The sequence below is a fragment of the Zingiber officinale genome, chromosome 1A (assembly GCF_018446385.1).
Source record: "Zingiber officinale cultivar Zhangliang chromosome 1A, Zo_v1.1, whole genome shotgun sequence".
In the NCBI taxonomy this organism is placed as follows: domain Eukaryota; kingdom Viridiplantae; phylum Streptophyta; class Magnoliopsida; order Zingiberales; family Zingiberaceae; genus Zingiber; species Zingiber officinale.
The window spans coordinates 170,910,957-170,927,074 of record NC_055987.1 but is presented as its reverse complement, the minus strand read 5'-3'; the positions used below and the strand labels follow the sequence as shown (position 1 = coordinate 170,927,074).

At 36.7% G+C, this 16,118-nt stretch overlaps 1 protein-coding gene across 2 annotated transcripts in view; it reads left to right on the top strand.

Annotated features, from left to right (window-relative positions):
• Positions 1 to 15,853, top strand: part of LOC122038407 (UNC93-like protein 3) — a 40,507-nt gene extending 24,654 nt beyond the window's left edge. Inside the window, exons 8-11 of one of the 2 annotated variants that reach the window (XR_006127863.1) lie at positions 496 to 608; positions 711 to 834; positions 3,770 to 3,987; positions 15,465 to 15,595. Coding sequence is in view for 1 of the 2 variants with exons in the window: in XM_042598149.1 (XP_042454083.1) it covers positions 496 to 608; positions 711 to 834; positions 15,465 to 15,632 (405 nt within the window). In the remaining variant the exon portion in view is untranslated. Of the gene's footprint in view, positions 1 to 495; positions 609 to 710; positions 835 to 3,769; positions 3,988 to 15,464 lie in introns of both variants that reach the window. The other variant, XM_042598149.1, reaches the window with a different exon arrangement.
• Positions 15,854 to 16,118: the final 265 nt, after the last annotated feature.

Here is a 16,118-nt window from a genome sequence, read left to right as displayed (position 1 = left end):
GAGTTTCCTGAAAGTCTCCTCAGTACCCTCTTCCACTGTTTCTATAGGGTGTTTTTTGCTTGTCAGATATAATAAAAATATCCACATCATAGGCACAAAGATCCAATGGGATATTCCTTGCTCACCAAGATGCCCTTGTGGGAGGCCAAACACCATGTAAATGATGCCTACATAGCACATGAAGGCGATGCACAAACAGCTTATGAATATATTGATTTTATCTAAACTTGGTTCAAGATTTTGGCTATAGAAAATGGATCTCTTTATTTGTGATGTAGAAATATATATTCAGGTAAAGAAGCAACCTTGTGCAACATTTACAAGAAACAATGTGCAACCTTTATGTAGATCTACACCACTAGCTTTTAGGTGAAGAAAATAAGTGTCTAGTGTAACATTTTTTTACAACTTTGAAATACTATGCATGTGTAATACATTTGTTATTTTGCATAAAACCAAATGGTTCTCTTAGTTTTTTTATTTGGATTTTTTTAGTGTTCACTTGTCGCTGGAAAACTTACATCTGGTTTCTATTCTATCACTTTGCTTATGTATGGAGGAGCTTCTCTTCATATCATTGTCATCCTGTGGCTTCTTTTGGGATACAGGTTTATTTTCTGTACTAATTAGGTCATTTTTTTGTGTATCTAATTGTGGCTAGATATTGTGTTTTGTATGTCTGAATATTGATAATTTTCTGCTTATAACAGTCTAACAAGTGGAGTAGTTGGCTACATATATCCACTTTTAATGTCTATTTTTTGGGGCGTTGGAAATGGAGTGTTTAACACACAGCTAAGTGCTTTACTGGGTATACTCTATAAGCATGAGAAGGTATGATATGTTCTCTTAGCATATGTTTGGCTTGCCAAAATATATTTGTTTTTCTATATTATTTTTACATCGACTGCCAGAAAGCATTTTATTCTAAGCATCCTTTTGAGTCGAAATTTCTTTCTCACTAGTTACTTAGATATCCTCTTCGCTATGTTCTTGTTTGAGTGATATATTTTGAATTATATCAGCATTTTTGATGTTCCTTATAATACTCAGTAATCTTCATTCTACATACCAGTTATCTGTTAGCTATATACAAAAGACTACCTTCCTCTTCCTGAAAAATTCAAGGGAATGCAAATTTTCAATTCAAATGCTATGCTTCATATTTGGTTGTTTGACAATTTATATTTCGCAAACTATGCTGACTAAAGATGACAGAACCAGAAACAAAATCACACTTTGTGAAGAGTACAGAATTTCATTTAAAAGGAATACCTTACCTTTATGTTGTTGTATGGTTATGATTCATGATACCATTTCAACCCAAGCTTGACCAAGCACTATTCTCGAAATCATCACTTTAACGTCCTGTAAAGATTTGTGATATTCACTCAATATACTAAACTATTCTAACTTGCATGAAATTGACCAAAGAATCCAGATAAACTCACATGCATCTGGCCAAAAAATATCAAGATTTTGATGCTGCTGGAATGTTTGTGGGGTAAAATAATAGGCTAGGAAGTAGAACAGAAAACAAGCAATAAAAAAGTGTGCAGGGACAAGGCGGGGGAGGGGAAGAGGTGGATGAGGCTTCAGTTGGTTGTCGGTCGCTTTGAGGAGGTGGAGGAAGAGTACATGGTAGAGGAGGAGGTGGAGTCGGCAGAGGAGGAAGAGACAAATGAAGAAGTTTATATGGAGGTTGTAGACATCACCAATTCTAAAGAAGCCTACATATTTGTCCATCTTTGTAGGGTCTCAAAGGTTAACACAACACCAAGGAGATTGAAAGATTGTGTGGAAGATGGACCGAGAGGAGTCATGTTGGTGTCGATGTTGCAGCGTCTCAATACGGAAGTAGAATGACAAATTCTGGCCATGCTGATGTGCAAACCTTATAGAGGACATTATCATAAGTAGATAATTCATTTGCGGAAAATATTTGTAGACTAGGAGGACGATGACTCGTGTAAAATGCACAGTGGAGGGTGTCATTAGTGATCTCCTCGTACAGCTCAGACAAGGGGTCCCTAAAATAACACACAAAACTGGTGCGGGATGAGAGACAACCTAAGAACTGTTTGAGGATCCAAGGTGTAAATTCAATTCCGACATGAGTTTTATAAATGTAGGCATCTCTGGTCTACCTTGGATTGTTGTAAAACTTGGCATAGAGGTCCAAGTTCATGGTATGTGTGCAATAGACAATCCTATCTAAATGATAATGGTCGATGATGTGAACTACATCTTCAGCATACATGTGAAAGAAACTCACGAGAAGGAAATGTGAACTAATGATCTAGAAGACGTGAGTGTAAAAGAAATCGAGTTGAGAATGCACGAGAAGTCGAAGAAGAAATCCGATTTTGGGGGAATGATTCTAGGATTTTGGTTTCGCCTATTTAAACAAAATTACTACATTGATGTAAATTATTTAAAATTGTAAAATAAAGACATTGTTCGAGTTCATAGCCTCCATAGTTCATGATAGGGTTCGTATAAGAGACTCAGGTTAGGTCAATATAACAATTTTGAACAAAATTATTATATGTACCTAAATTATTAAAATTGCAAAACAAAGACATTGTATGAGCTTAGAGAGTTCAAGAGCAGAATAGGGTATAGTTTGATTTGAACAAAATTGCTATATAATCTAAATTGTTTAAAATTACAAAACAAAAGCATTAAACTGTGTCCAAAGGCTCGAAGGAGTACAACAGGAGTTTATATTATTGCTTGATTAGAATTGCATGATCACATAGCAAAACTAGGAATAACTTATTTACATCTCACATAAAATTTATGTTTGAACTTGATAATTGTATTGAGACACTTAGATATCAAGTGAGGGGTTATAGTGCTACTATTCATTCACAATGTTAGTTATAATGCATTATGTTGGATCATAAGTATCTATACACTAAGCATTAAATACTTTAGGGAACACGAATGTATATAGTGTATACTTGGCTCAAAGATCATAATTGATTTTTTTTTTTGAAATTACAATTTTCTATTTGAATGCATAGGCTTGCTGATTTCTAATCTAAGTTTTAAGTGGTGCACTTGAAAGTTGAACTTATTGAAACTTTTAACCCGTTTTCAATTTTGTATCAAGTTTGAAAATAAAATGATATTTTTTTTTATGAAAATCTATTTTTCAATGGTAAACATACTTGAAACTTTTTTTCAAAATTTTAAATTTTTAGAGATTTATATAATTTTTTGTGCATTTTTAAAACTTGATACTTTTGAGTAGTTAAGACCTAAGTCAAGTGAGATAGTTATTAATCAATTAGATCTTTGTTCAATTGACTGGGAGTCAACTGAAGTTCAGCATAAGCAGAAAGTTTAAAAATAGGACTATTAGAATTTTTTATCATTTCAACTTATGTTGTTCATTTAGATCCATATAAAGGATAAGAAAACATGTCTATTATCAATTTCATATGATGTATTATCATTTTGTACATCTTTTTAATGTGTATCAAAGGAGGAGAAAGGGAAGAGGCTTAAGTTAGAAACCTCATCTCGTGAGAAATCCCAACTCTAGAGGGGTGTTAAGTTTAGGTATAGGAGGAGCCTGGATTAGGTTTTATATTATTTGTAGATTTTTCTAACTTAAATGAATTGTTAAACATTAATACGGGGAAATTTTTAGTGCAATCATATCCTAAGTGGTCATGTTTGACCGTTGGCTTTAATGTCTTGGGCATAGGATATAAATTAGATTTACCTGTGTATCTAACATGTATATGAAGTTGTGCAGGGACTTAATAGAGTACACATGAAGCTTGCAGAGCTTGACTTGGTGCAACTAAGTTAGTTGAGGAGCATCGGTATGGCAACATTGATGTAGTTGGAATGAGGTGAATTATGCAGGTGAAAAGTGAAGGATGACACGTAGAATGAGCTGAGGATTTAATGCGTCTGAGGGACTTAAGTCCTAACAGGAGATGACTTCAATGGCAAAGTTAGACTACAAAGGTAAATTGTTAAGCAAGTTGTGTAAGTTGGGGGACTTGTAACTTGTGTTAAGGTTGCTCTTGATATAGGCGAAGACTCTACCATTAGAATGATCATAGTTGACAATCTAAAAGGTGTTCTCAGTTGATTGGCGTGTTGAGTCAACTAAGCAATCAACTTAGAATGAATAAAATATTTTTGTTCATGGTTGAGTTGACTAGATAATTGATTGGGTTGGATTCAATCAGCTTGGCAGTCGACTCGTTTCTTGGATCGTTGATCTGACACATAGGTTGCAACGATTAAATTGTTAGTGATTTCCATAAAATAGAAAAGAATGGAAGGGATAAGGAACCAGAACATTTGTGTCCGTTCAATTGTGTACCTTCTTGTATTGGTGTCTTTTGACGTTTAAACAAAAGGTTGTGATCCAAAAGAGATGTCAACACTATAAAACTCCATTATGCACAAGCACTCCATCAACTTCATAACAAAAACATTTCCTCTCAATGTTACTTGTTTTTTCAAAGTGAAGGGGAGCCTTGGCGCAACGGTAAAGTTGTTGTCATGTGACCAAAAGGTCACGGGTTTGAATCCTGGAAATAGCCTCTTGCAAAAAGCAGGGTAAGGCTGCGTACAATGGATCCTTCCCGGGGACCCCGCATGGCGGGAGCTTCGTGCACCGGGTCGTTTTTTTTTTGTTACTTGTTTTTCAAAGTGTTGTGTGTATGTTGTTATACTGCAATAACAATATACAAACATTGAATTGTCGAATTTGAATAAATCCAAGGTACTTAGGGTTGTTTTCAAGCTTGCACTTTGGAAACAAGGAACCCATTGTATCCTTGAGGAATATTTGCTTAGTTCGAGTTCATCACCGTAGTGAGAGCAAATAGTTTATTAAGGAAAGCGAGTATATGTGCCTTGGATTTGTTCTCTAATTTATTTAAGGATTTATGGAGTTCCTCGACGGCAATAGTTCCTTAAAAAGAGCAGAATTGAAGAAGTAAAATTCTGCAACAATTGACAGCAGCAACAAAATTCTTTGTAACTTTGTTGTGGATTTTGTCAAGTTGGAAAGGTTCGATGGAGAACTTTCGGCATTGGCTAAAGAAATTGCATCTTACTCATTCTCTAAATGTAGTATATATTCTTACCACACCGAAATTGGCAGAAAAAGAAAATGAAACTGTGGCACAAACAAGGGCTAAACAAAAAATGGAATCAAGACGATTATTTGTGCAAGGGGCATATTTGCAATGCAATGAACGATGTTTTGTTTGACTAATACTACAACAAGGAAACAACAAAAGAAATATGAGACTCACCTGAAGCTAAGTATCAATCTGAAGATGCTATAAGTAAGAAATTTCTAGTTTCTAAATTTTTTCAATATTGCATGGTCGACACTAGAAAAATTATTGAGCAATTTCTTGAAGTCAGACACATTTATAATCAATTTGCATAACATGGAATGCGTGTGGATGAATCTATTGTTGTGTCTTCGATGATTGATAAACTTCTTAATTCATGGAAAGATTATAAAAATAATCTCAAGCATAAAAGGAGGACTTGTCTGTAGAAGAATTGGTTAGCCATCTTTGTATTGAGCAAAATTTTCATGCTAATAATCCGGAGGAACAGTCCTCTAAGGTGCTTATGGTGGAGTAAGTCAAAAATCCAAGGAGCAATAATAATGGCAACTCCTCTATAAATAAAAAGAGGAAAGTTGATGACAACAAACAGAACTCCAGAAACCAAAAGAGAGAAGGCAATTGCCATCATTGTGGTAAACCAGGGCACTACAAAAGAAAATATCGTTGTTGGATCCCGTGGTTGTTTTGATGTGATCAACCAAGTTTAAGTTAGATCCTGTTTGTTTTTGATCCCTGTGTCTAAGTGTGCAGGAGCTTAGGAGCGCAGGAAGTCGAGCGGAAGACGCAGCTAGCGAGAAGGACGGCATGGGAAGGGAGCCGACGAGCTCGGTCCGTTCGAAGGACGAGAGAACTGCGGAAGAGTACACCGGTGGGCGAGAAGAACGTGCACGACGTTCGAGGGACGTAAAGCCGGGACGGAAGACTGCTCGAGGAGAAGGCCGGAAATTGGATTCGGGTGAGCCCTATTTCGGTTGGCTGGAATCACCCAAACGCGTGAAGCTTCAGAAGTCAAAACAAAGGAGAAAGCAAGCTGGAAATGAAGCTCAAGGCGCCTTCATCAAGTATTGGAGGCGCCTCCACCTGGGAGGCGCCTTCATGCTTGTTTGAGGCGCCTAAGCCCTAGTCAAAACGACCGTTGTCGACTGGATAGAGTTCTATCCATTCACCCGAGCTGAGGCGCCTTGGACCTCAGTTGGAGGCGCCTTCGACCTACGAGATAGACTTTCCAGGGGCTATAAAAGGACCCCTGGATCTAGGAATGAAACATCAATCAAGCATTCAATTCTGTATTCATTTCTAGCAATAGTTCTGAGCTTCTAGTGTGTAAAAGGCTTCTCCGCCTTCAGAGAATGGAATCTTTCAGAGTTTTTTCTACTGCCTTGGATTAACAACTTTCTTGGTTGTAACCAAGTAAATTGCTGAGTCTTTTTCTTTTAGTTTACTTTATTATTGTTGCATTTTTTGAGTTGAAAGTCTTGAGGAGGGTATACACTTTTATTATGCAGGCAATTCACCCCCCTCTTGCCGGCCCCGCTACACCAACAAGTGATATCAGAGCCCGACAATCTCAGAAGGACTAACTGTTGACTGAAGCACAAAGATCAAGACAATGGCTGGTGCGAACATTCATCCCCCGAAGTTCGACGGAGACTTCTCTACATGGAAACACAAAATGGAGGTATTTTTCAAAACAGAGTTTGATATTCTTCTTATTATGAAATATGATTTTGCAGCACCTAAAGACAAGGAAGAATACAACTGGATGAAGGAGCAAACAGATTTTGTGGCCAACGGAAAGACGGAATTCCACCTATTCAGCGTTCTGCCGTCCCAGGAGGTAAGTCGGATCGGAAACTACGACTCCGCCAAAGACCTCTGGGAAAAATTCCTGGAGCTTCATGAAGGTACCTCAAAAGCAAAATTGGCAAGACGGGACATCCTCCGGACTCAGCTAACGAACCTCCAGATGAATACTGGTGAGAAGGTAGCGCAACTTCAAGCGAGGATCAAGGAGCTAATAACTCAACTCAACAACCTCGGAGAATCGGTAACGAACCAAGACTCGATCCGATACGCGCTCAATGCCTTCCCCAGAACTCCTGAATGAGCGTCCTTAGTAGATGCTTACTACATGTCTAAGGACTTTGAGGTAAGTAGTTTAGTAAGTTTATTTTCTACTTTCGAACTTCACGAGTCTCGACTTGCAGAGCCTAAACAAGTAGAGAAGTCGAACCTCAACATTGCCCTACAAACCGAAAAGGACGATCCCGACTCCGAACCTTCGATCGACGAAACCGAAGCGGCGCTATTGGTAAGATGTTTCAATAAATTTCTTAAAACTAATAAATTTCCATCACAGCCGAGAAAGAATCAGCGCAACAGAAGAACGGTCCGGTGTTACAACTGTAATGAAGAAGGGCACATCAAGGATGACTGCCCAAGAAAAAGGACAAGGAAAAGTCTCGAAGACCGACACCCTCTAAACACAAGAGTTTGAAGGTTACATGGGATGAATCTTCATCCTCGGAATCTGAAGTCGAAACCTTCTCGGGAGTAGCACTGATGGCCAACCATCTTTTTGAAGAAACCAGCTCGGAGATGAGCATAGATGAAGGGGGAGGATCATCAGAAGAAGAAAGCTGCGATGAAGGGGGAGCATCACCAAGTGAGGTAAGTAAGGTACATGCTCTCAACCCTTCTCAGTCATTTGAATTTATCAAAGTGCTTACAAAAGATCTAGCGAAATTAGAAAAAGAAAATGTTGAATTGAAATTAAAATTAGCGAAGACATGTCCACTATAAATGTATGATATTTTAAAATTAGAAAATGAGAAATTGAAAAATTTTAAAATAATCATGCATGCTTAATTAAATTTCCAAAATCAGGACTTAGAGTTTATGGAGAATTAAATTGGTATATTAGAAAGCATTAGGGACAACTTAGAAAAGTTCCTAGAAACTATGTACCCCTAAGTTCTTAATTAATCTAGTAGGAAGGAACCTTTACTGGTTCCAAAATCTTTTCTAGACTAAATTTTTTAAAGCTTTCAACAAGAAAAATTAAACATTAAACTTTCTTTATGAGACTTTGTCTAAGGAAGTGGTTGTTGCTCTAATAACCAAGAAGGCCTAGTGCCTCGCCACGACCTGGAAGTCAAAATATTGGAATAAAAATGTTTAATTAACTTTCTGATAAAGCATTACAATTAGGATTAAATAATGATTTAAAAAGTTTTTTTTTAAAAAAATATTTTTTCTTTTTGGAAATTCATTAAAAAATATTTTTTTTTAAACTTAGAAAATTCTTAAAAGAGTTTCTTTGTTAAACTTAGAAATTTTCTACTTTAAATTGTTTTTAGCTGGAAATGTTTTGTACCTCGTTTTTTTTTACTGTGATCAAAGGGGGAGAAATAGGTATAAGTTAAGTTTAGAGGGAATTAAAACAACCTTTGGTTAATTTTTTTTTTAGTGCTTTTAGAACTAAATTTTATGTTGCAATTTAGTTTAATTGCAAATTTAGACTTTAAATGTTAGTTTTGTAATTTCTTTAAATTACTATTTGTCTGTTTTTACCTTAACTTAAACTTGGGTTGATGCACATAAAAAAGGAGGAGATTGTTGGACCCTGTGGTTGTTTTGATGTGATCAACCAAGTTTAAGTTAGGTCATGTTTGTTTTTGATCCCTGTGTCTAAGTGTGCAGGAGCTTAGGAGTGTAGGAAATCGAGCGGAAGACGCAGCTTGCGAGAAGGACGGCACGGGAAGGAAGCCCAACGGGCTCGGTGCGTCCGAAGGACGAGAGAGTTGCGGAAAAGTACACCAGTGGGTGAGAAGAACGTGCGCGACGTTCGAGGGACGTAAAGCCGAGACGGAAGACTGCTCGAGGAGAAGGTCGGAAATTGGGTTCGGGTGAGCCCTATTTCGGTTGGCCGGAATCACCCAAACACGTGAAGCTTCAGAAGTCAAAACAAAGGAGAAAGCAAGCTGGAAATGAAGCTCAAGGTGCCTTCATCAAGTATTGGAGGCGCCTCCACCCAAATCAAATCCTCTGTCCCCAATATCACCTGTCCCCGTGTCCCACTCATCGCCCCAGCCCACCGTCGGCGACTTCCGGTCGCCTCCCCGATCAACACTATAACCTTTAGGGAAGGTGAACCCAAGGGGGTCGCCATCGATACGATTGGCGTCGGAATCCGACCGGATCTGAGCAAACTTTCCTCTACCGTCGATCTAAGCCCCTGCTTAGATCCGGTCGGATTCCGACGCCGATCGTGCCGATGGTGACCTCCTTGGGTTCACCTTCCCTAAGGTTATAGTGTTGATCGGGGCGACGACCGGAGGTTGCTGGCGGTGGGCTGGGACGATATGTGGGACACGGGGACAGAGAGATTTGGGGACAGAGGATTTGAACTCGCCTCCACCTTGGAGGCGCCTTCATGCTTGTTTGAGGCGCCTCAGCCTTGGTCAAAATGACCGTTGTCGACCGGATAGAGTTCTATCCATTCACCCAAGTTGAGGCGCCTTGGATCTCAGTTGGAGGCGCCTTCGACCTACGAGATAGACTTTCCAGGGGCTATTAAAGGACTCCTGGACCTAGGAATGAAACATCAATCAAACATTCAACTCTGTATTCATTTCTAGCAATAGTTCTGAGCTTCTAGTGTGTAAAAGGCTTCTCCGTCTTCAGAGAAGGAGATCTTTCAGAGCTTTTTCTACTGCCTTGGATTAACAACCTTCTTGGTTGTAACCAAGTAAATTGCTAAGTCTTTTTCTTTTAGTTTACTTTATTACTGTTGCATTTTTTGAGTTGAAAGTCTTGAGGAGGGTATACTCTTTTATTGTGCAGGCAATTCACCCCCCTCTTGCCGGCTCCGCTGCACCAACAATCGTATCCTGAAGAAACAAAATCAGGCGGGAAGGCCTGAATATGTGACAATGATCATAGAAGCATGTTTGGTTGAGGATTCCCAAGATTGGTGGTTTGCGGTGCTACAATGCACATTTGTATCAATCGAAACCAATTCTCTACCTATTCACCAATAGAAGAAGAGATAATTATTTATATGGGGAACCACTCTAAGACAACTGTTAAAGGAATTCATATTGTCAAATTGGAGTTCACTTTAGGGAAGACACTTATGTTGACTAATGTGTATCATGTTCTTGAAGTTGGGAGGAGCCTTGTTTCTGGAAGCATACTTAGCAAGTGTGGCTTCAAAATTCTCATTGAATCTGTTTTAGTAATTATTCTTATATTTGTTGGCAAAAGATTTGTGTATGATGGAATGTTCAACATGAATATAAATAAAACTATAATTTCTGCTTATATATGACTCATTTAATTTGAGGCATTTTAGTCTAGGACATGTTAATTCTAGAAAAATACATGACATGAGTAATCTGGGTTTAATACCAAAATATAAGGATGATATGCTAGAAAAATGCAAAGTGTGCATGCAAAAATAAAATAACTAAAACTCCATTTCCTAGTATAAAAAGAACTAGTTTTATATTGGAATTAATACATACTGATGTATGTGATTTACATACTACGCCTATTATGGGAGGACAATGTTATTTTGTTACATGTTATGTTTATTTAATGAGGACTAAGGATGAAGTATTGGATAAACTTAAAATTTATAAGGCTGAAGTAGTAAATCTATGTAATTCTAAGATTAAATGTCTTAGAAGTGATAGAGGAGGTGAATATCACTTTCCTAAATATTATGAAGATATGGGCATTGTGCATAAAATATCTTCTACTTATACTCTTCAACAAAATCGAATGGTAGAAAGGAATAACAGAAATCTATCTTATTGAAATGGTGAATACTATATTGAGTAATTCACAACTAAGTAAGGATTAGTGGGGTGAAGCGATAATGACTGCATGTCACATTCTAATTGTGTTCCTTCTAAAGGAAACAAAGTTATCCCATAAGAATTATGGAAGAAACGCAAGCCTAATCTATCTTACTTACAAGTTTGGGTTTGTCGATCTATTGTCAGACTTCCTAAACCAAAAGTGAGGAACTGAGGAGAGAAGGGCATTGAGTGTATCTTTTTGGGTTATACTGAGCATAGTAAGACGTATAGGTTCTTTGTTATTGAATCCAATAATTCTATTATGTCAATGTGAATCACGTGATGCTATATTTTATGAGAACATATTTTCTACTATACCTATAGCCTTAGATTCTGAAGTTCCTCATGATTTTACTACTAGTGTACCAATAGTCGGTAATGATACCATTGTTCATGCAAATGTTGATGTTGATCCTCTTGAATTAAGGAAAAGTAAAAGAGCTCGAAGGGATAAATTCTTTGGACCTGACTTCGTTATGCATCTTTAGGAGGGCACTAGGGATTCAAATGTAAAACAAATAACCATATATGATTCAATGGAATCTGATCCCAAAACATCTGAAGAAGCAATGAAGTCTAGGGATGTTGCATTATGGAAAAAAGCAATTAATGATGAGATGAAGTCTATTAGGAGCAATAAAACGTGGAAATTGGTTGATCTTTCACATGACTTAAAACAGATCGGTTGTAAATGGATCTCTAAAAAGAAGATGAAGATTGATGGAACTATAGACAAGTTCAAGACAAGGTTAGTAGCAAAGAGCTTTAAACAAAAGGAAGGCCTAGACTATTTTAATACCTATGCATCCGTTCCTAGGTTTGCTACTATTAGAGCCCTGATTGCATTAGCATCAATTTATCATTTTGAGTTACATCAAATGGATGTAAAAACAACTTTTCTTAATGGAAAACTAGATAGGAGATCTATATGGAACAACCGTAAGTGTTCATTATGCCTATACAAGAGCACAAAGTGTGTAAATTGGTTAACTTATTATATGAACTTAAACACGCTCCTAAACAATGACATGAAAATTTTAATCAAGTGATAGTTACTAATGGATTTAAAATCCATGAATGCGAGAAATGTGTATAGTAAGTTTAACAATAAAAAAGGTGTTATTATTTGTCTTCATGTGGATGACATGTTGATTTTTAGAACTGATATGATTAGTGTAAATGACACTAAATCATTATTATCATCCTGTTTCAATATGAAAGATTTGGGTCAAGCAAACATGATCTTGGGCATAAAGATCTTGAGGAACTTGTTCTTTCACAATCTCACTACATTGAAAAAGTATTGAGAAAGCCATTTTGATTGTAAGATAGTTACAATACTTTTTGATTCTAGTATTAAACTATTTCCTAAAATGGGAAGGGCAGTTAACCAATTTGAATGTACTAGGGTTATCAGTTCCCTGATGTATGCAATGATATTGACTAGATGCGATATTGCATTTGCAGTTGGAAAATTGAGTAGGTATACTCGTAATCCTAGTCAATTGCATTGGAATGCAATTTATTGATTATTGAAGTACTTAAGACACACTATGGATTATGGTATACGTTATCTTGGATATCCTCAAGTTTTAGAAGGATATCTTGGATATCCTCTAGATGTTGGTTGGATATCTGATTTAGAAGATCATTCATCTACAAGTGGATGTTTATTTAGAATTGGAGGAGCCATATTTTGGGGTTTCAAAAAGCAAACTTGTATTATTGATTCCACAATGACATTCGCGCTTATAGCTCTTGCTTCGTGTGCTAAGGAAACAAAATGGTTGAGAAACCTGTTAATGAAAGTTCCTTTTTGGCCGAAACCAATGCCTCTAGTTGCTATACATTGTGACAGTGAGGCTACACTATCAAAGACATATAACAATATTTACAATGGAAAGTCGAGGCATATCGAATTGAGACATAGTTTATTTAGACAATGGATATATGAATATGTCATAATTATAAACTATCTGAAGTTAAGTCTTAACTTGGATGACCCTTTGACAAAAGGTCTTGCAAGGGATCTAGTTTTGAGAACATCAAAGGAGATAAGACTAAAGCAACTTACTGATTATCAATAGTAGAAACTCGATCCAACTTTGGATGATTTTCAAATCTTGGGTTCAATGAGCAAAGTATACTATTTTGATGGTTAAAGCACTTAATTTGTCTCAAGGGAATTGCTTGGTTCACGTAATGAAATGGTTAGGAAAAACTTATAAGCTTTGAATGGAGTTATAAAGGGCAATCCTTTGGAATACTTAGTTACGTGAGTATTCTTTATAACATCCACCTATGTGAATATTGGAAATGGTGCTGTCTCTAGTGTGTTCTGGCTAACTGCATAAATATTCATGAAAAATCAGGATAGCAAGACATAAGGCCAATCTACGTGTTGCTAATTTGAATACCGAGGATAAGGAAAGTCTATGTGTAATGTGTGAGATCGCTCCGGTTGATTGGATATGATCGTTGGTTCAAAGCTAGACTACCGGTCACCTTGGTTAGCATTTGAGAGGTCTTCATTATGTAAAGGTTTAAATCCATTGGATACCGTTATTTATGCATAAGACTTGTCACTTGATAATTGCAAGTTTTCAAAAATTCAGTTTTATGGAAATGGTGGAAGCTTGTTGGTGATTTCCATAAAATGGAAAAGAATGGAAGGCATAAAGAACCAGAACAATTGTGTCAGTTCAATTGTGTCCCTTTATGTATTAGTGTCTTTTGATGTTTGAACGAAAGGTTGTGATCCAAAAGACGTGTCTTATCATAGAGAATGATTTGAATAGTATAAAACTCTATTATGCACAAACACTCCATCATCTTTATAACAAAAATCTATCCTCTCAAAGTTGCTTCTCAAAGTGTTGTTTGTATATTGTTATATTGCAGTAACAAAATACAAACATTCAATCATTGAGTTTGAATAAATCCAAGGTATTCGGGGTTGTTTTGAAGCATGCACTTTGGAAATAACATTATTAAGAAATCCATGTATCCTGGAGGGATATTTGCTTAGTCCGAGCATATCATCGTGGTGGGAGCAAATAGTTTCTTAAGGAAAGTGAGTGTATGCGCCTTGGATATGTTCTCTAATTTATTGATAAGATTTATAGAGTTTCTCGACGGCGGCAATTCCTTGACAAGAGCATAATTGAAGAAGCAAAATCATGTAACAATCGACAGTAACAACAATAGTATCCTGACATAAGCAGAGGCAACCTAGGAGCTATAATGGTTCAATTAACTAAAGCTAGATCGTCGACTGAAGTAGTTGTTGGCTTGGAGAGCATTCGATTGATGACAAGCAAAGTCTACTTAGAGATTTGTTAGCTGATTGAAGTGTATAGCAATCACAAAAACACTCAAGTAGAAATGTAGTCACTCAACTATTTGGTGACAAAACAAAAAAGTGAAGCTAAAGACAACTTGGAGGCTATAAAAGGAGGACTAAGAAGAGTCTGCAAAAGCTGGCAAATTCATGCTTATTTCTTAATCTCTTGTACTCTTTTGTTGTATTCATAGTTTTAGTCTTTGAAGTTGTCATTTATTCTCATTTTATTAGAAGTCTCTTGTAAAACTTTGTTCATCTCTGGAAGGATCCGAGAAGGAGAAACCTAGTGGGCATTTAGGAGTGGTTCATCAAAACATCATAGGATATATAGTAGGAACCAGGGATTCCAAATTACATAACCGATTATTATGTTGGCATTTGTGTTTTTCATGTTTTTTACTTTCCTCTACACTAGCCATGATTAACTGACCTTGCTAAAGCATTAGCAAGAGTAAAAATCATAAATTGCAGTTCAAACACTATTTAACCTCTAGCCAAGTGGACCATCATCCTACAGGAACAACATAACCCCTTAAAATCCTAAACCATAAAATGCATCAAACTTGCCACTAACATTTGATTTACTAGTCACGGTGCTCCTTGTAGCTTAGTTTTGTTGAGAGCTTGAGTGAATCTCATTGGGTGATATCTCATGGTCGGTGGCAGGAATTGGCATAATGTTACATACAGGCAACAAGAACACAACAGTTTGAGTGGAAGTGGTTTTTGATGATAGACAATGATGACCAGGTTACGCAATCTGCCAGTAGGGCTTTTGTTCCATTTTTTTTAGTAGAATGGGTGAGAGTGCAGCAGTTTAGTAGGTTATGGATGAAAATCTTCCAATATTTGTATCAATATCTGTGCTGCTGATGATAGAAATGCTGTAGGGAACATCTTTTGCACATAGTTCATGGAGCATAAGTTGATTTACGTTTCTTTCCGTGACTTGTGGGTCGCAGACTACATCATGATGGATTGTGTGTTGGGTATCTTGTTATTTTAATTTTCTTCCAAATTTGTGTGTTTGGTATTCTGGTTATTTTAATTTTCTTCCAGATTTGAATACAACATTCTTGAATATTACTGTTGCCTACCAAATACTGAAACTTTGTGGGAAACTATCAACAGGAAGCGGCATTTGCACAACTGAAGCTGTGGCAAAGTGCTGCAATTGCTCTCATCTTTTTCTTGAGTCCATACTTGACGTTAGAGGCGATGCTGATAGGTTTGCTAGTTACCCTCTCTATAGCGCTGCTTGCATTCTTTTATACCACTCTACGTACAGATGGAAGCTAGCTTCGTTCTTGTTTCATGATGTGGCCCAATGGATTTGTTCAAAACTACGTCATTATCAAGTTTCTACTCAGTTTTCATGATAAATTGTTGATTGTAAAAGATACACTACCTGTAATTGTATATGATTATGTTGGTACTAAGGGATCAATTTCTGATGGGTGCATGTTTTAGGAAAAATTATCTCTTTCACCTCTTATAGTTAATTTGACATTGATTATAAATTGATCTTATGATTTATCTCTTTTTATAAAATCTGAAAGAATGAAGTTTGAAATGAACGTAATCATTTTAATTGCAATAATGATTCTATTGGTACTGATTTATTTATTGTTGGGGTGCATTTTGACTTTCAGAGACTCCTGCTGATGGAAGACTTAGGAATTTATACGGTACTTATCGGAATCTTAATCTTATGCCAAATAAGTTTTACTGGATCTCATAACTTACAAAATATATAAAAGTTTAAATAAGTCGAACATTTTAAAT